At 41.7% G+C, this 21482-nt stretch overlaps 1 protein-coding gene across 3 annotated transcripts in view; it reads left to right on the forward strand.

The window, feature by feature from the left end:
• pde4ba (phosphodiesterase 4B, cAMP-specific a) overlaps positions 1–21482 on the forward strand; it is a 753168-nt gene that overhangs the window by 592479 nt on the left and 139207 nt on the right. For all 3 annotated transcript variants that reach the window (XM_041207962.1, XM_041207961.1, XM_041207963.1), the window contains one exon: positions 1713–1762. In XM_041207962.1, coding sequence (XP_041063896.1) covers positions 1713–1762 — 50 coding nt within the window. The remainder of the gene's footprint in view (positions 1–1712; positions 1763–21482) is intronic.

The raw sequence follows: 21482 nt of genomic DNA on the forward strand, positions 1-21482 counted from the left end.
TGAACTCTAATTTTAAGATTATTTCTCCTTGTTCTGGGCTTCCCCCAAAGGAAATAATTTTTCTGTATCTACCCTGTTGAAACCCTTTATCGTTTTAAAGACTTTGATTAGAGTTGGTGACTTGCAGGTGTGTGTGCATGTATGAGTGTAACATTGTTGTAGGAATCTGTGACACAAGTACGTATGACTTATGCACGCTTCATAAAAGACGTCCTGTCAATATGTTGGAGGTATTTAATATTTGATGCTTATATTTATTGTGATGGAGTTCAGAATAAAGGCTTATATTTCAATTAGATTAGATAGTAGTGAACAGCATAAGGTGGTTGTCATGGCTCACATTTCCTCCAGTGAAAAAATTCAAAAACTGTTTTTGAAATTGATCTATATATATATATATATATATATATATTTTATATAGGAAAGGGAAAGCATAAGGAGACATCTCATTTGTGCTGCATTGCAAATATAATTAGTATTTCCTGCATACAAGCATCTATGAAAAGTTTTGCCAGTTTTCAGTGATGATGTTGTTCCTTTAGGAATGAGATTTTTTGGGGAAATTGCATGGTGCAGTATTTAGCACAATGTCCTTTCAATTTAAAGATCTAGGTTGGATTCTGATCCATGATCCCACCGTGGAGAATGATGGAAAATTTGGCGATGAGGAATACTTCCACTTCACTGTCGAACCTTACATTTCTCTCCTCTATGGTGCCAGGACAACTGCTGGCTGCTCCTTTCCCACCCACTGCATACAACTAGCAATAGAGTAATGGGGCCTACAGCTCCAGTGAATTCTGCTCTTGTATCTCCAGTTACAGCTGCTTCCTGTCGATCCCACAGAGGAGGAGGAGGTAGGCCCAGGAAGCTTTAAGATCCAGGCTTGGAGCAAGGGGGCCTTGCAGCAAGCTGTTTTCTTCCCTTTCTAGTCCCTATTTACCTTGTGTTATAGATCTCAGTCTCTTCCAAAGCCTACTGAGCTACCAATCTTCTGAGTGTTTCTGACCCCTCAATTGCCTCTTTTAATGAGGTTGCTATACCACTAGGATTTTGCTGCTGGGGAGTAGTGGACTCCATTCTTAGCACCAGGAATTTCACTAGGGGTCCACCCTGCATTGTTTGTGGTGTCAGAGGAGAGCAAAGAAGTCTTGTCCTGCTGGAACACTTCTCCTGGGAGCAGCATCCCAGCCCTAGATTCAAAATCTAGCCTAGAACAATAGGATGAAAATTTGTTTGAGATGAGTTTGAGTATGACGAAGCAGTTCAGAGTGAACATTGTGGCAATCTCACTCAGAATCACAAGGGTGCAAGAAATGAAAAAAAAAACTGGCTATACTACTACAGGTGGAATTGAATAATTTTGCTGATAATGTATTGAGGGCTTTTATTCTTCATCTAATACATATTGTACCTGCCTTGCAAGCTCTTTGTAGTCACACTGCGTAGCTAATATTGAAAATAATTCTATCCAGTACTGGAATCTTATATCTTCAGAAATACAGAGCAAGAAAGAAAAAGACTAGCAAAATGTTCATACATTTTTTTTCAAAATCATTTTATTATAACTGCTTTATTATAAACTATTTTTACCTTTCTGATTTTCTTATAATTTGAACATATTTTGTATCTGGCTATGCTGCTGCCAAGTTACTCCACTGCATTGGTCTATGGGAGGTAAGTTGATTTGTTCTCTTTCTCTCTTTCTATAGGAGATCCCCAGCAACAAGTCAACCATCAATTACCAGAATCAGCCTCACAGGTACTAAATTATTTCTTAAAGAAAGTTCAAACCTAGATGAGGATTTTTAATGCTTGTAGTGTCATCCACTCCTAAAGTTCCTTTTTTAGACAACATGCTGATGCAGCCTTATTCTGCCCAGTTGGATATTGTGCTATCTGGATATTGTGCCATCTGCTGCTCTGCAGTGTTTCATCCACTGAATTGGCTGTAAACTGGTGAAATTCATGTCACATTTACTTTAGAGATCTGGAACTTGACATCAGTGTCAGTAATATCAGGTAAAGTCAGTATTGTTGCCTCAAGAAGATGTAATGTTCAGCCAAAGAGATTGCCCTGCATGTTGACTCTCCATAATTCTAATCTACAGTGCCTTTCTGACCACCCCTCTCATCCTGCCCTAAACTTGGTGGATCTTCTATGGTTGAACTAATAATAATAATCACAGCAAGCCACCAATAGTGTTTCTGGTTGCACCTTGTCACCTATCTTGGTTGAGGATGGGTAAGGCAAATCAGGTGGTTCTAACAGAGAACAGTTTTTTCTTTCCTTTAAAAGAAGTTTATCAATCATAGCCCTTTATGTTTTAAATGGTCCTTTATAATTTTAGTACTGACAATTGCCACAGTTGCAACAGCATTCCAGATGCCCAGCTGTCAAGCATTGCTAAAGCATTAATGGTGGGAAATACTTCAAATAGCATACTTTCATCATTGACATTTAATTTGAATAAAAATATGGATGGGTGAATTCAGCATCCGCCTGCATTTCTGTCCAGAAATCCTGAAAGTAGTGGCAAGAGTCAGGTAAATGGGGGAATGGCTTCTCATTTTCTTGGCTCAGCCACTCAACAATTGTCTTAAAATCCAGACTATAATTTTCACTGGCACCTCTGGAGACCTCTCCTGTGCTGCTCAGGGGAATTATCACCATTTCCCCTAATTGCTGGTGGATTTACCATGAAGGAATAATATTTTAGTGGAGTTGCCAGGTTCCTGACATGTACAGACATTCCCCAGCAATCAGGCAAAATTCAGTAGACAAAATAGTTCAAAAGTAAAAATCTATAACCTCATTTTCTGTGAAAAAAATAAACAAATCATTTTGAAGAAATTTATGGTAAAAACCATGTACACAAATTTATAATAGACCTTTTGCGGAAATTTATATTAGCATATGTTATTACGTTCATTTCAATTGAATTGACATTGGCAGGTTATTATGTATCCCAAGCAAATCAGAAATGTTATGTAAGCATTTGTCAATGATGCATCAACTATATATGAAGTATAGGTATGTTGGCCTGAATTATGCTGACATTCACTGTAACGATACTAAAAGAAAGCGAGAATGCCAAAAAGCTGCTGATGCCTGTGTACCATAAGAGATTACAGAATCATTGGGTGGAATCAGCCCAGATTTGCACAAAGTGTCGGCAAATAGTTGTTTTACCTGTCGGCCGCAATGTCAGGTTTTTGTCCCATATCGTCCCATTCCTGTCTCATTAATTATACAGCCACAGGAAACACGCTGTCTCGCTGGTGGGCAGCCTCCAATTTTCCCGCTATGCCATTATCTCGCCGCTGCATCACACAGGGTGCCATACTTAAACTGCAGCCTCACACACATTTCCCAAGGTTTGCAGCCCAGGACTACTCCAGTGAAGACATGGCCCCAAAATCCAAGAAGAGTGCAGCCCCCTGTTTCAGTGATGTATCCCTGGGATGTCTTCTGGATTCCGTGGAGGCCCGCTGCACTGTCCTCTACTGCCACTCTGGCCATAGGACACCCATCAGTCTCACCACTCCAGCTTGGAAGATGGTGGCAGAGGTGGTCAGTGCCAATGTTGCACACGAGATTGGCCATCCAGTGCAGAAAATAGATGAATGATCTCATCCGTGCTGCTAGGGTAAGGCAACCATCTCATCATTCTAAACTTTCACACTCACGAGTGGCATTCACATTCACTGGCATTTCCCTCACTGCCAGCTCTAGGGACATCACCGCTCATTCTCTCACACACACCCTCACATCTCCATCTGGCCTCATCTTCTCTGGGACTGCCTCCTCAGCCCCCATTATCATGAGGCCACTTGCACAGATCAACCTGTTCCCCCACACACACCCTGGGATTCCTCCCCCACCCCCCCAAGCTTTCCCAGTACATTCCTTGCCCTGCAGCCTTTTCCCTTGCCTGAGACAACTTCTCCCCCCTCCTGAAGCAAGCCCTAGCCCTGCAGCCGTTGAAAAGCTATCCTTGCCTTATAGACCTGCCTGTGAGCCCCCCTAAAAGTGATATGGTGCCTGTGAAGCCTGGCACTGATGATCATGAGTGCTGCCTGAAGCCATGTAGGCAAACAAACCTCAAAGTCCCAAGCGAAATGCAGCTCGCCAGGCGCACATCGCATATGTACGGTTGTGAAACACATCAGCATGCAACCACACCAATGTGCCCAAATGATCAGCGTTGGGGGGATGATTCCAGTGAGCAGGGCTTCTAATAAGATGCTAATGTATTGAAATTAGGTTCCTGATGTGTAGCAGCTGGAAACTTGGCCTGCCATTGACGGGCCGAGCGGATGATTGCAAACTGGTTTCACGATAGTGTGAAACCGATTTTTGGCCTTCTCACCATTTTGTCTGCCCCCACCTCCACCCCCACCCTTGCCCGCCTTAATGCATGATCCAATGGGGCCAGGAAATCCTGACCATTGTCTTCAGAGAAAGGCAAAATGAAAAGACACCTGGAAAAGGATATAATATTACATGCGTAGTGTAATTTAGAGGTAATAAAATCAATATATACATTATTCTACTAGGACTTTCCTAGCTTCCTGTGTAACTTAAGCAGACAGGAACAGAAATTCAGTTAGGGAACTGCTGCACCTGCTCTTCACATACTGCTTCACTGCTGGGATCTTCCACTAGAAGTGATGGGGGAGGCAGAAAACCCTAACTTGTGTAGTTTTGTTCCAATTAGATGCAAATAATATAAGTACATGTACTGAAGACTTGTGCTACAGAATTAACCATGCCCTTAGCTAAGCTGTTTCAGTACAGCTACAACACTGGCATCAACATGGCAATGTGGAAAATTGCCCAGGTAGGTCCTGTCCACAAAAAGCAGGAGAAATCCAACCCAGCCAATTACCACACCATCAGTCTACTCTCAATCATCAGCAAAGTGATGGAAGGGGGGGGTCATCAACAGTGCTATCATATGGCACTTACAGAGCAATATGAGGAGGCGATGGCATTTGGTATTTTCAGTGGACTAGTATTCCAGAGACCCAGGGTAACAACCCAGGACCTGGGTTCCATTACTGCCATAGCAGATGGTGAAATTTTTATTCAATAAAAAAAATCTGGAATTAAAAGTCTGATGATGACCATGAAACCATTGCTGATTGTCGTAAAAACCCATCTGGTTCACTAATGCCCTTTAGGAAGGAATCTGCCGTCCTTACCTGGTCTAGCCTACATGTGATTCCAGACCCACCAGCAATGTGGTTGACTCTTAAATGCCCCCTGATGGCATGGGCAATAATAAAAAATAACGAATAATTAAAAAAACCTACTCACTGATGCTCAGTTTGAGTTCCGCCAGGGCCACTCAGCTTCTGACCTCATTACAGCCTTGGTCCACTCAGTCAACTGTTACCTTGATGTATAGGGCAGTCATTCTCACCTCACTTCTGGAATTCATATCTTTTATCCATGTTCGGACCCAGGCTGTAATTAGGTCAGGAGTTGAGTGGCCTTGGCGGAAACCAAACTGAGCACTGGTGCACTGGTTATTGCTGTGTAGGAGCCACTTGATAGCACTTTCAATGGCACCTTCCATCACTTTAGTGATGATGGAGAGTAGACTGATGGGGCAGTAATTGGCCAGATTGGATTTTCCTGTCTCTTGTCAACAGGACACACCTGGGCAATTTTCTACATTGTTGGAAAGACACCAGTGTTGTAGCTGTACTGCAACAGCTTGGCTTGGGACACAACTAGTTCTGGAGCACAAATCAGTACTGCTGCCAGTATCAAAAACAGAAAATGCTGGAAAAACTCAGCAGGTCTAACAGTATCTGTGGAGAGAGAAACAGAGTTAACGTTTTGAGACTGTATGACTTCTTCAGAGCTAAAGAGAAGTAAAAATGTGATGAAATTTATACTGTTTAAGGGGAGGTGGAGCAGGTGAAGCTGGATAGAAGGCCAGCAATAGGTGGGGGCAAAGGAGAGATTGACAAAAATGTCATGAACAAAAGGACAAAGGAGTGTTAATGGCAGTGGTAAGGGCTAAAGGAGGTGCTAATCGTGGCATAAAGGTAAGAAAGCAGAATGTAATAATAGCAGAACAAGGGTAAGCACTCTGAAAAGATCAACATGAACAAGTAACAGATGGCCCATGTGGGGGTGGGGTGGGGGGGTTGGGGAGAGGAGTTGGCGGTGGCGGGGAGAGAAGGATCGAAAATGGGGAATAAAAAAGGGGATAAAACAATGAATAAATGAACAAAAATGAAAATAAGTAAAAAAAAATATGTTGATAAAAAATAAAAAATAATTTTGCAAAAAGGGATATAAAAGGGGTGGAGATGGAGGGGAGAGAGTTCATGGTCTGAAGTTGTTGAACCCAGTGTTAAGTCTTGAAGGGTGCAAAGTGCCTAATCGAAAGATGAGGTGCTGTTCCTCCAGTTTGTGTTGGGCTTCACTGGAACATTGCAGCAGGCCAAGGACTGACATGTGGGCATGAGAGCAGGATGTTGTGTTGAAATGGCAAGCGACAGGGAGGTATGGGTCATGCTTGCAGCCAGGCCGAAGGTGTTCCACAAAGCGGTCACCCAGATTGCGTTTGGTCTCTCCAATGTAGAGGAAGCGGCATTGGGATCAGCAAGTGCAGTGGACAAAATTGAAGGAGGTGCAAGTGAAGCACTGCTTCACTTGAAAGGAGTGTTTGGGTCCTTGGATGGTGAGGAGGGAGGAGGTAAAGGGGCAGGTGTTGGACCTTCTGCGATTTCATGGGAAGGAGATGAGGTGTTGGGGGTGATGGAGGAGTGGACCAGGCTGTCCCAGAGGGAACAGTCCCTATGGAATGCTGATGGCGGGGTGGAGGGGAAGATGTGTTTGATGGTGGCATCATGCTGGAGTTGGAGAAAATGATGGAGGATGATCCTTTAAATTTGGAAGCTGACGGGGTGAAAAGTGAGGACAAGGGGGATCCTATCATGGTTCTGGGAGGGAGAGGAAGGTGTGAGGACAGAGGCACGGGAGATGGGTTGGACATGGTTGAGGGCCTTATCAACCATGGTGGGAAATCTTTGTTAAGGAAGAAGGAAGACATATCAGAAGCGCCATTTTGGAAAGTGGCATCATCAGAACAGATGCAATGGAGGTGAGGGAACTGAGAGAATGGGATGGTCTTTACAGGAAGCAGGGTGTGAGGAGCTGTAGTCGAGGTAGCTGTGGGAGTCGGTGGGCTTGTAATGAATAATTAATATTGGTGGACAGTCTATCACCAGAAATGGAGACAGAGAGGTTAAGGAAGGGAAGTGTCGGGAATGGACCATGTAAAGATGATAGAGGGGTGGAATTTGGAAGCAAAATTTATGTATTTTTCCAGGCCCAGATGAGAGCGTGAAGCAGTCCAAAACAGTCATCGATGCACTGAAAAAAGAGTTGTGGGAAGGAGCCACACTGCCAGTATGCTGTCGGGGCCTATAGCTTTGCTTTATCCCGCCCTTCAGCCATTTCTTGATATCATGTAGATAATAGCAAACTACTGTGGATGCTGGAAATCTGAAACAAAAACAGAAAATGCTGGAAAAACTCAGCAGGTCTAACAGCATCTGTAGAGAGAAAGACAGAGTTAACTTTTCAAGTCTGTATGACTCTTCAGAGCTCTGAAGAAGAGTAATACGGGCTCGAAACGTTAACTCTGTCATTCTCTCCACAGGTGCTATTAGACCTGCTGAGTTTTTCCAGCATTTTCTGTTTTTGTCTTGATATCACATGCTGTGATTCAAATTAGCTGAAAACTGGCAAGTGTGATCCTGGAAACCTTTGGAGGAGGCCAAGCTGGATCATCCACTTGCCTCATCTTGCCGAAGATGGTTGCAAATGCTTCAGCCTTGTCTTTTGCACTGGCATGCTTGGCTGTCTCATCATTGAGGATGAGGTTGATGGTGGAGCCTCCTCCTCAGGTTAGTTGTTTAATGTCCACAACCATTCATGACTGGATGTGGCAGGATTCCAGAGCTTTAATCTAATCTTTTGGTTGTGAGATCGCTTTGCTCTTTCTATCACATGTTGCTGCTACTGCTGTTTATCATGCATGTAGCCCAGTGTAATGACTTCAGTAGGTTGGAACCTCATTTTTAGATATGCCTGGAGTTGCTCCTGGAATGATCTCCTGCATTCATTAAGCCAGGGTTGATCCCCTATAGCTTTGCTTTATCAAGAAATGGCTGAAGGGCAGGATATCACGTAGATAATAGCAAACTACTGTGGATGCTGGAAATCTGAAACAAAAACAGAAAATGCTGGAAAAACTCAGCAGGTCTAACAGCATCTGGCATAATGGTAATTGTAGCATAGGGAATATGCCAGGCCATGAATTTACAGATTGTGATTTAATACAAATCTGATGTTGCTGGGGACCCACAGCACCTCATGGATGCCCAGGTTCGAGCTACTAGATGTGTTTTGAATCTATCCCATTTAGCATGATGGTAGTACCACACAAACGATGGAGGGTATCCTTAAAATGATGATGGAACTATTGTCTCCACAAGGACTATGTGGTGGTCACTTCTACCAATAATGTCATGGTTAGATACATTTGGGCAGATAGATTGTTAAGGATGAGGTTAAGTAGGTTTTCCATCTTGTTGCTTCTCTCACCACCTGTCCCAGGCCCAGTCTAGCAGATATATCCTTCAAGGCTCAGCCAGCTTATACATTTTTGATAATACCAAATCACTCGTCATGATGGACATTGAAGTCCCCAACCCAGAATATATTCTGCGCCTTTGCTGCCCTCTGTGCTTTTTCGAAGTGGTGTTTTAACATAGAAGAGTACAGATTCCTCAGATGAGGAGGGCAGTTTGACCTGATGTCATGTGACTTAATGGTGCCCAGAGTCAATGTTGAGGACTTGGAGGACAGTTCCCTCCAGGCTGTATACCACTGTTCTACCACTTTTGCGGGTTCTGTCCTTGTGATGGGAGAGGTTAGATTCAGGTATGGTAATTGAGGATTCTGGAACATTGACTGTAAAGTATGATCCAATGTTTATGACTATGTCAGTCTGTTGTTTGACTTATCTGTGGGATAGCTGTCCAAACTTTGCCGCAAGTTAGCCGATGTTAGTGAGGTGAACTTTGCAGATCGACTGGGCAGGGTATGCCTTAGTCGTTTCTGGTACCTAGGTCAGGTGGTCCATCCATTTTGTTTACTTATTTGACTTTTCTGAGTGTATACAATTGTCTAGGCCATTTCAGAGGGAAGTTAAGCATCAACCACATTGCTGTGGGTCTGGAATCCATACCAGAAAGGACAACTGATTTCTTTGCCTAAAGGGCATTGGTGAACCAGATAGATTTTTACGACAATTGGTAATTTCATGGTCACCATTACTGAGAACAACTTTTATTTCACATTTTTAATTATAGCCCCAAATCAAAGACGTTATAACCACTTGAACCTGTCAATCAAAATGTGAACTGATAGACGCTCCACTGTGATAATGATAGGTTGTGAAATCAGTCATGCAGCACAAATACTATTGTGATAACCCTCAGACTTATGTCAACAGAGTGAAATAGCAAACACTTTTTTAAACTGCAGACATTTTTAAAGTTAGGGGGCAGAAGATTTAAATACTTTGACAGCTTGACAGTTCCAATGTTTTTAACCACTTTTTATGCGCATTCATATCTACTTTTAACAATCCCAAAGGGCACATTACTTCTCCCAACGGTGCCCATGGACCTATCCAAAGGGATTCCTTACCTCTCCAAAAGGGTACTTTACCTCTGCAAAGAACTCCAGTAAGCTTAGACTTTCTCCTGGAAAATGTAAAGCCCACAAGTCATGTTTTGGACATCCCACTAACAAAAATTAGATCTGTTTGAAGACAGCTGCACTTTTACATATTCAGCTGCCTCCATAAACCACAGATGTGCGAACTACAACATCACCCCTCCTCTGCACCCACTCCGATGATGGGTCCTGGGTTTGGGGGCAGGACTTCCAGATTCGGGGTTCCAGCATCAATTTGGCTAAGCTGGAGACCCCCTCTGTCCCCGTGAAAGTTCAGGCCCTAGAGAACAGATTGATGACTGCTGTTATGCTCTGGAAGCTCCTTTGAACAATGGTATCCACAGCTATGATTAGCAGAAGTCTGAAGTTGCAAGACAGCAGTCTAAACATCCTCTGCAGTACTCAGGTGATTGATGGAAGCCTTTTATGCAGCAGCAGAAGCTATAATATTAAACACCAAATGCTGCAACATGGTGAGTTCAACAGGTGTGCTGATGGGAGTGACCACCCATTTCATCTTAGAAAATATGGCCTCCAAGCTCTGTGTAAAGCCCTGTGCCAAGCTAGGGCTCCATGCCTCTTGTTATTGAGCGCAGGCTCTCAAGTACACCAAGCATTTGATTGTGTACATCCAGTAGGCTTCTTTTGTAGCCTGGCCCATCAAAGCCCTAATTTAAGTCATTTGCAGCAGACTTAGTGTGTGACCTCCCTCTCCAGTGCACTGGTACTTGCATTATCCTTTTCTCCTGCTCCATGCCCTGTATCTCACCATGTGCAGATCTCTCAAACATACAAATAGGTGTAGACCATTTAGCCAACTGAGCCTGTTCCGCCATTCATTGAGGTCATGGGGGGGTTGATCTGCAACCTAACTCCATATACCTGCTTTTTCCCAAATATCCCTTTTTACTTTATGCTTAACAAAAATAGGTTAATTTCAGATTCCAAGTTAACAATTGATCAAGCATCAATTGCCATTTCCAGAAGAGAATTTCAAACTTCTATCACACTTTGTGTGTAGAAATGTATCTTAATTTCACTCCTGAAATGCCTGCTGTAATTTTTGGACTATGCCCCAAGCCCTAGACTCTCCATCCAGCAGAAATGGTTTCTTATCTATTCTATCTGTTCCCTTTAATACCCTCCTGTATCCTAGAATCTAAAATATATGCAGTGTCAATATCTGAATTGGTGGCTGTGAAATCAAATGTCTGTGCCTGTTCATCTTAACTTTCTTCTCCTCCTTCTCCTTCTTCTTCCTCCATTGACTGACTAATTTTCAGTTCTTTGGTATCTGAAATGAAAAGGGTTGGGTTGAGCTGAGGGGAGAGGAGAAATTAAGAAGTGCATTCTTACACCCTCTGCACCTTCTGAGTAAGAAGAGATCATGGGCTGAGGGAGCATTAAGATGAGAGGAGGAGGATTAGGTAAACTGATAGCCTCATCGTCAATCTCTTGAGCCCCACCGTTGGCCATGGCCTCAGCAATGCCCTTCCTATGGTGGCCAACATGTCTCCTCCATGGAGGTTAAACATGAAGGTGCACTGGCCCTTCTTCGGTTCTTTCAGCTGCTTGCTTTTGTCTGCTACTTTGTCCTACAAGAAAGAAGGAAATGTGTCAGAGTGCCGAGCAATATTTTGGGTGATGTGGCTGTCACGATTGAATAGCTACCTGAGTGTGAGACTTGTAACAGTGCTCAGTGTGTAAGGAACAGGGCAAAGCATAAGATTATAAACTTGAGCACTGATTAAAAGAGATTATCGGTTGCTGTGTGATGGGGCTGTGGTAAATTGAGCAGCGAATGAGGATAGCAGTTAGTAGAATGCCATTTGAAGATGAATTCACTGACCTTAACAACTCATGTGAGATCATTAAACTTCTTCCTTCCTAGCAAACATGTTCAGCAATATCCCTAGCTGATCTGTAATACTACTTTTTGCCACACCCCCTGACCATGAGCCCGGAGAGCCTTATACGCTGCTATGGATACAGGATGTTTCTCCTTCACTCCATGCCTTGTACCGAACTCCTCCAGTACAGTGTCTGAAAACCTCAGTGCTCGCTCTCTTACATATTCAGCTATTGCTTTAAGTATCAGCACACACAGTTAGTTTTCAAATGACTCCCACCACCTTTCTCAGCCACAATCCCCTCTAAGAGATGCATACTTCCTTGAGGTATCCGTAGCCACTTTGTGACATCGGGCCCTCTGCTGATGCATACTAAGGAACAGCAAAGATAAGGCTGGCTGTACATAGCAATCATGTAAAATAACAGAAAAAATGTAAAGCAACGCAATGAACGGGCGCAGGTATATCACATACCATAACTCCAAAGGTCCATTTTAGGTGTTATCCTATTTCTCCTCCAAGACCTTCCCGAAACCTCTGTTGGTGGTTCTAACTACAGTGATTGTTTAATTTATAAATTTGGTCTGCGGTTCTTCAGTGACAGGGTGTTTCTTGGGGAAATATTTGTTGCTCGGTTTGGGATCTTTTCTAATGTGTGGACAAAGGACAGGAAGCATAAGCATTTGTCCACATACAGAACAAAAATGGTAAATGAACATCGTGTCACAGGCAGAGCAATGTTTTGTGTAGTATAAATTCTGTTTCTTGGATGCTGATAAAGCTTAAGCCCTTTGATTGCTTGCAGGTCCAAAAGAAATACGGTCTTCTGTACCAATTGGTTCAATAAGTTTGAGCTTGTTTACTGTGATGCTGAGGAGCAACCAGTGAACCAATGTCAGGTATAGCTTTATTACTGTGACATAAATTACTTAAATAAGCATTTCATAACCAATTTACTTTTTAAAATCAATTTTACTTTTCCTAATAATCTAACCTAATCTCTCTCAAATTTACAATTAACATTAAAATGTTGTACTTCCTTCCTTTCTTCTTCCAACTGGGTCCCACTCAACTGGGTCCCAAAACCAATCCATTTTGGTTGCAGCAATTTTCACAATATAGGACTTTGATTGGCTACAGCTGCTGCTAAGGCTATTTTTCCAGCCAATGGAAAGCCTAGGATAAAAGGGTTAACCGGATACTGTTTGAAGCATAAAAATACTGCTGAAAGATATGCTCATCTGCCCTTGGAGGCCAATATCACCTGGATTAGTAAACGTGCCTATAATGCTAAAAAGCAAAAACTCCTCAAATGTCAGTTGTAATGATGAGCATTTTTTGTTATTTCACCTGTGCTAATCATTGCCATGCAGTGGATGTAGAAGCACCTGGCAGGCAGAAGTATTCTACATGAGCTGAGTCACTGTCACAGTTTCATGTTACAGTAATTGTCACAGCTGAGGTATTTGTTCCTGTCAGCTGCAATTGATTTAAGATTCAATCACAGCAACTTTACGTCATGAAAGCAGGAAAATCTAGCTCTGGTGTATGTTTTTCTCCCCTGTGTTTCCTGGTTATGAATACAGATGGGTGCACTTTCCTGTATCCTGTTCTCGCGGCGAAACACAAAAAAATGATAATGAAAAATAACTTTCTACCTGTAGGAATTTCTGTCTGTTCTTATACCATCTGGAAATTACAAAACATAGATTTACTTTACAGCATGTCTGAGAGCAAAAATTAAACACTTGCTATTAAATGCATAGATAAGTGCTTTTAGGAGTGCGTTTCCAGCAAAAAAAAAGATTGGCTTAAGTTGAGGTCTTTTAGATTAGAAAGAGGAAAAGTAACATTTCCCTTCATATCCGGTGTTTTGTCCTCTTGTGTCTGCCTGTCTGAGTCAATGTTAGCAGATTTTTCCTGTTTTGTCAGTCTTTAGGAAGTTAGAGTAGGTCAGAGAGTCGCCTGAAATGTGATTTGTTAATGAATTTACAAAAACATTGCAACAATAAGAACAAAGTGAATTCAAAAGTTGCAGTTTAATTAAGAAATCAAATGCACTAGCAACATAGCATACATTACAGAAACTACAAATATTGTTGTCCAATAGGAAAAAAAACTACTTAGCAACCAGGTAGTCCAATCGCTTAGCATAACTTCTTTCACTGTGGCACCTGGATTTGAGTCTAACCCAGGCTGATGCATTGAAAGTCAGTCTCATGAAACCTTGTTTTAATGGACAAAATGGCCCATAAATTGGACTAACCTGGTCACCTTTTTCAGAAAGACAACATAATTTGGGAAATACAAATTTCATTTCATATCAGTAGAAAGCTTTCTTTTGAGATTCGCTTAAGGCCCATGGTTAGGCAGGAATGGGGGAAGAACTCTGCTCAGAGCCTGTAGCCTTCGCTGTCCAACAAGAGTTTAATATTGGCATTGGATAGTGGAAAAAGCTTCATTCCTGAACTTGATGCTTAGCACAAAAATATACTAGGAATATAAAATTAACTTTATTTTTAATAAATGCATACACAGTGCAAATTGAAGTTTGCAGAGATCAAGCGGAATAAAATGGCATGTTTTCTTGCATTTGGGTGAAAGCAGAATATAGAAGTTTGATTAAATTGGGGGGAAAGGCATTAGAATAGTTGAACTGACTTAATTTCTATGTATTTCCAGGGCACTTTTAGTTTCTGGAACGTTTTATTTAAAAAATTCATTTTCCTCAACTTCCATATTAGTAATTCGGAGCATTCCTGCTACAGAAGATGTGACTATTATTTCAATGTGATTCTATTACGAGGATGGGGAAGCATTTTGATATAATTTTAATTAAAATTTTCACACTGGAGTATTTCCCTTAGAGATAATGGGAGAGAAATTCATTTGTGTAGCACTGCTACACAGACTGTCGTTTCCCTGGGGCAGGCACCACAATGCTCAGCATTCTTCAATGATATTAATGAGAAACACCATGCAGGTGACACTGCTTGTCCCCTGGTAATCAACACAAGTTTGCGTAGCGCCACTTCTATGAATGAATTTGTGTATCCCTTCAGTGCATTAAACAATAGGTCTCTGGGCAAGGTCAATAGTCAGTGTTAAAAGTAATACAGAACCAGAAAACATTCTGCTGTTCAGAAAATCTGTTATTTTGCACTCTGTTTCAGATTACAGAAATTCCAACTATTCCCACGGCATTAAATGTAGGTGTAGAAGAAACAGAATTGTAAAGTTAAAACTACTGAGGACTTTAGCATATGTATGATAAACTGTTTAAAAAAAACTCAATTCCAGTACTTGACCCTCAGCAATTTGCCCAATGCTTGCAACTATGGCTGGCGCTTTTGGAGGAGCACAGATTACTGCAGAACTAGTAAGTCGACTGACTTAGCCACTTTGATATTCTTATGCACTGCTTTCCTCAGTGACACTGTTTAATGTCAGGGCATCCTGATCAAAATTGGACAGTTGAGGGACATGGTTATGAAGAATGCTATAAAACTGAAACAGTACTCATAAAGAGCAATCTTCTTAAATAATAGCAAAATACTGTGGATGCTGGAAATCTGAAACAAGAACAGAAAATGCTGGAAAAACTCAGCAGGTCTGGCAGCATCTGTGGAAAGAGAAATAGAGTTAATGTGATGAGTCTGTATGACTTCTTCAGAGCTGAAGAGAAGTAGAAATGTGATGAAATTTATACTGTTTAAGGGGGTGGAGCAGGTGACGCAGGATAGAAGGTCAGTGATAGGTGGGGACAAAGGAGAGTTTGACAAAGATGTCACAAATTAAAGGACAAAGGAAGTGTTAATGGTAGTGGTAAGGGCTTAAAAAGGTGCTGATAGTGGCATAAAGGTAAGAAAGCAGAATGTGATAACAGCAGAACAAGGGTAGCATTGTGTGAAAGAACAACATGGAACAAATAACAGATGGTCCTTTTGTGGATTGGTTGGCGGGAGGGGGCAGTGGTGGGGGAAAAAAGGATAGAAAATGAGATGGGGGAATAAAAAAGCAGACAAAACCATAGATAAATTAATAAAAATAAGTGGATAAAAAATAAAAATGAATGTAGTAAAAAGAGAGTTAAAAGAGGATAGAGGAGAGAGTTCATGATCTGAAGTTGTTGAACTCAATGTTAATTCCGGAAGGCTGTAAAGTGCCTAATTGGTAGATGAGATACTGTTCCTCCAGTTTGCGTTGGGCTTCACTGGAACATTGCAGCAGGCCAAGGATGGACATGTGGGCACGAGAGTAGGATGGTGTGTTGAAATGGCAAGCGATAGGAAGGTCTAGGTCATGTTTGCGGACTGACCGGATGCGTTTCGCAAAGTGGTCACTAAGTCTGTGTTTAGTCTCCCCAATGTAGAGGAGACCACAGTAAGAGCAGCGAATGCAGTAGACAATCTTCTTGTTGGTTAGGTAATTATCTTGAATGTATTTATACATGTGGTTCAGATAGTGTGGCAAACTTGTCTCACCCCATGCTCTGCATAATTAGATTTATTAATGAGCTCTTATTTTGTTTGGAAAGGTCCAGAAGTTGCATATGAATTCTCTTTATTTCATTGCCATGTGAGTTTATTAATTGTGCTACGTGACTGGGCTCTGCAGAATTCATACACTGTATGCAAAACACCTCTTGTTTTCAGCAGCCTATGGATCTAATGGCATTCTCATGAAGGAAACAGATCTCTGAGGTTTATGTTAAGTTTGAAATGTTGAGCACCCAATCCTGACAATACTAAATGCCCGCCCCAAGTCCCACATTCCCCACTGAAACACCACAAGGGGTGATTGAGAACATTTGATGAATAGGAGCCTTCTATACTCTTAAAAGGACCATGCAACATGAAATCCTATATTCAGCAAGTTCTCAATCCGAGCTCACCCCATTTTCATTTGATCAATGTCTCCTACCAGGAAAGATCTATTTGCCATTGTGTTCTGCAACTGAGTTAGATTAATATGGCATTACCATCTCTGAATCCCCCACTATCAACACCCTGGGGGGTTACCATTGACCAGAAACTGAACTGGACCAGCTGGGTGGGAGGGTGAGCTGTGAGGAGGATGTAGAGATGCTTCAGTGTGATTTGGACAAGCTGAGTAAGTGGGCAAATGCATGGCAGATGCAGTATAATGTGGATAAATGTGAGGTTATCCATTTTGGTAGCAAAAACAGGAAGGCAGATTAACTGAATGGCTATAAATTGAGAAAGAGGAATGTGCAACGAGACCTGGGAGTCTTTGTACACCAGTCGCTGAAGGTAAGCATGCAGCTGCAGCAGGTGGTAAAGAAGGCAAATGGTATGTTGGCCTTCATAGCCAGAGGATTCGAAAACAGGAACAGGGATGCTTTGGTGCAATTGTACAAGGCCTTGGTGAGACCACACCTGGAATATTGTGTGCAGTTTTGGTCTCCTTTATCTGAGGAAGGATATTCTTGCTATAGAAGAAGGAGTGCAGCGAAGGTTTACCCGACTGATTCCTGGGATGGTGGGACTGACATATGAGGAGAGATTGAGTCGATTAGGATTATATTCACTGGAGTTCAGAAGAATGAGGAGGGATCTTATAGAAACCTATAAAATTCTAACAGGACTAGACAGGGTAGATGCAGGAAGGATGTTCCCGATGATGGGGGAGTCCAGAACCAGGGGTCACAGTCTGAGGATATGGGGTAGACCGTTTAGGGCTGAGATGAGGAGAAATTTCTTCACCCAGAGAGTGGTGAGCCTGTGGAATTCGTTACCACAAAAAGTAGTTGAGACCAAAATAATGCATGCTTTCAAGAAGGAGTTAGATATGGCTGTTGGGGCAAAAGGGATCAAAGGGTATGGGGAGAAAGCAGGAGCAGGCTATTGAGTTGGATGATCAGCCATGATCATAATGAATGGTGCAGCAGGCCCGAATGGCCTACTCCTGCTCCTATTTTCTATATAAATACTGTGGCTACAAGAACAAGTCAGAGACTGGGAATTCTGAGCAAAGTAACTCACCTCCTGACTCCTCCAAATTTTGTTCACCATCTACAGGGCACAAGTCAGGAATGTGATGAAATACCTTCCACTTGCCTGTGTGGGTCTGGCTCCAATAACACTCAAGAAGCTTGATATCATCCAGAACAAAGCAGCCCACTTAACTGGCTCTCCATCTATCAACTGAAACATTCACACCCACACCCCATGAACAAATAGAGGTGCCTGAGCAGACAACCTGAAGGGGGGTGGGGGGGGGATGCTGCATTAAGTGAGTGCAAGGAATGTGCCACTCCACAATATTATCTTCATAGGACAGCAATGCAGCATGACTACAAGGAGATCTAAAGAACAAAAAAATAACTTGCAGTTATATGGCTCCATCCAAAGTACTGATAAATCAGTGTTGCTGAATTTCTGGCTTCAGCTCACTATTATTGTCACTGTCTTGCCATTCCACTGGTTATTATTATCAATGGGCCTTGCAGCAATGGATCAAATCTACAATTGTTCTCTATTGTAATGAGCAGATAAATATGTGAGACCTGCAGATGTTGTGGCAAGTTGGTAACTGCAGCCAATCAGGCAATGTGACATCTTGATCACACTCACATGTTTTCATTTCATGCTGCACACCTGAACACAATGTACTGTGATTGGAGTTCTTCTGAAAAAGCATCCAACAATGTGTTTAGTCAATCATTCGGGTGGCTATGCTATTGAGCCTGCTACAGCAGCACTCTTTGTGTAGAAGAACTTTCCAACAGTGCTAATGGTCTATGGAAATTAGATGTTTTCACCTCTGCAGATACTGGTCTGTGGCTTACAGCAGGTGCACACAGGGCATATCTTCTGTATTGCTCCATGGGTCCTTTTCTTCCAGACAGGTCAAAAGGGGGTAATTCATTGCTGCAAATACGAGTACTAGAAGAAAAACAAATAACTTGCATGAGTTGTCATATAAATACTTAAGAGAATCTAGGAGCCAACAGGAATAAACAAAATAAATAAATTAGCAAAAGTTGAGAAATGATGAAAGTACACTTGAGTTTATATTATTATTATTTTTTTTCAAGACCTCCACAATGTTTATCTCTGCCTACCAACCCTGGATATCCATGTCAAATGAGTGTTCCTTGTGTTGGTATCCTACACACCAGAAGTGTAGAAAATGGAGTGAAGGGCTAGCATACTTAGCCCAAATGCATATTAGAATAAAGTGCCTGCCCTTTTCAGATGACTGGTTCTTCCTTTGCCAGTGAGTCCTGCCCCACCTTTCACCCTCACCATAAACCTAGTGCATTTCTGCTGAGATGTAGTGACTTAGATGAGGAAAATCCAGGCCACTGTGCTCTCACAATAGAGCTGGCACTTAAATGAAGCACCAGAGAGCTGCTGACCCCAATGAAACTTAACATAGATCATGTTACCTTTTAGCATATGGAGGAAATCTGGCAGTGAAAATTCAATGATTGTGATTTTTTGATTTTTGTATTACTTAGCAAAGATGCTCCATAACAGTGCACAGGAAAGTGTCAAAGCATTGCCCACAGGAGTATTGTGTACTTTTGTGATATTTTATTTTTAGTCAGTTCTTTGGTGAACAAGAAAATCTGGGGAGTATTAGATTTGGGATCTGAAACTCCTATATTATTTGAGTGTGGGATAGATAGATGACTGGCCAAAATTACCTTGATATATAGAACAGTCAATAATAATATAACATATCTAATAATGAAGGGAAATTTGAAGTTAAAATTAATTTTAACTGATGTTAGTTCAGAGTAAGGCTCAAAGGTATAATATAATATTTTAGCATATATCTGAATCCAATCCATTCTTTTTATTCATTCATGGGATGTGGGCATTGCTGACAAGGCCAGCATTTCTTGTCTATCCTCAATTGCCCTTGGACTAATTGCCTTGCAAGGCTATTTTTTCACTATCTGAAAATTTAAACTAAAAGTGAAAGGATTCAGTGCTTGTAACTTCTTGCAACAATACAAAAGCAAAATTCTGCAGATATTGGAAATCTGAAATAAAAACAGAAAAGGTTGGAAATACTCAGCAGTTCTGGCAGCATCTATGGAGAGAGAAAGAGTTAACGTTTCAGGTTGATGACCTTTCATCAGAACTGGGGGAAGTTAGAAATGTAATAGGTTTTAGGTAGGTCAGATGGTGGGGGGAACAAAGAACAAAAGTTCTGTGATCGAGCAGAAGACATTAAAAGACAAAAGAATTGGTGGGGCAGAGCCGAGAGGGTATTAATGGAATAAGTAAAGAAGCAAAAAATGATTCCAGAGGAGGTGTGAATGACAGAATATTAAACAGCTGCCATTCAAAAGCAAAAAAAGACAAAAACAAGGTTAAAACTGAAATGGGCAAAGAAAGGGAGCAAAATGGGGAGGGAGGGTGTGGTGGGGAGCAGAGATTATGGCCTGAAATTGTTGAACTCAATGTTGAGTCCAGAAGGTTGTAAAGTTCCTAATTGAAAGATGAAGTGCTGTTCCTCAAACTTACATTGAGCTTCATTGGAACACTGCGGTAAACCAGGGGCACAGATGTCAGCCAGAGAGCAAGATAAGAAATTAAAATGACAGGTCACAGGAAGCTAGGGGTCTTGCTTCTGGGCTGAACAAAGGTGTTCAGCAAAGCAGTCAACCACATTATGAACAGTGAATACAGTATTTTTCCTGGCTTGCTATATGTGAGAATACTTCAATGTGATTAGCTGCTTACCATAATTGATGACATATTTCTGTTGGACATTTAGAGATCCCCTTGACTTGGCGCCAGATTCAAACCAAGGCTTTGAAGTGGAAATCCACACCAGAGAGATTGCTAAATCTCTGTGGACAACTTTCTTTGAGATCATCTGTGAGCACCATTGTTTTATCACTGACCACAAAAAATCCAGCCCTTTAATTCCTACGTTATGACTACACTTTGTTTTAAGGACCCAATTAGCTGTGAAGTACTTTGAAAAGGTCTGAAGTTCTTAAAGTTGCTGTATAACTGTGAAATATTTATCTAATTCTTTAAGGGATCCTGTTCCTGCCTAACAGTGCTTGATGCTAACATATGAACATAATATACGAATTAGGAGCAGGAGTAGGCCACTAATCCCCTCGAGCCTGCTCTCCTATTTAATAAGATCATGACTGATATGATTGTAACCTCCACTCCACATTCCTGTCTACCCCTGATAACCTTTTACACCCTTGTTTATCAAAAATCTATCTAGCTGTGCCTTAAAAACATTCAAAGACTCTGCATCCACTGCCTTTTGTGGAAGAGAATTCCAAAGACTCACGACGCTCTGAGAGAAAAAATGTCTCCTCATTTTTGTCTTAATTGAGCAACCCCTTATTTTTAAACTGTGAGCCCTAGTTCTAGTTTCTCCCACAAGATGAAGCATCCTCTCCAAATCCATTCTGTCAAGACTACTCAGGATCTTTAAAGGGTTTCAATCAAGTTCCCTCTTACTCTTCTAAACTCCAGCAGATACAAGCCTAACCTGTCTAACCTTTCCTCTTAAGACACACCTGCCCATTCCTGGTATTAGTCTGGGAAACCTCTGAACTGTTAACGTATTTACATCCTTCCTTAAATAAGGAGACCAATACTGCACACACTACTTCAGATGTGGTCTCACCAGTGCCCTGTGTAACTGAAGCATAACCTCCCTACTTCTGGAATCGATTCCCCTCGCAATAAACGGTTCATATTCTTTTAGATTTCCTAATTACTAGCTGTACTTGCATGCTAGCCTTTTGTGATTAATGAACTAGGACACCCAGATCCCTCTGAATCTGAGTTCTGCAACCTCTTGGCATTAAGATAACATGCTTTTTTATTCTTCCTGCCAAATGG

Source organism: Carcharodon carcharias, chromosome 16 (assembly GCF_017639515.1).
Source record: "Carcharodon carcharias isolate sCarCar2 chromosome 16, sCarCar2.pri, whole genome shotgun sequence".
Taxonomy (NCBI): Eukaryota; Metazoa; Chordata; class Chondrichthyes; order Lamniformes; family Lamnidae; genus Carcharodon; species Carcharodon carcharias.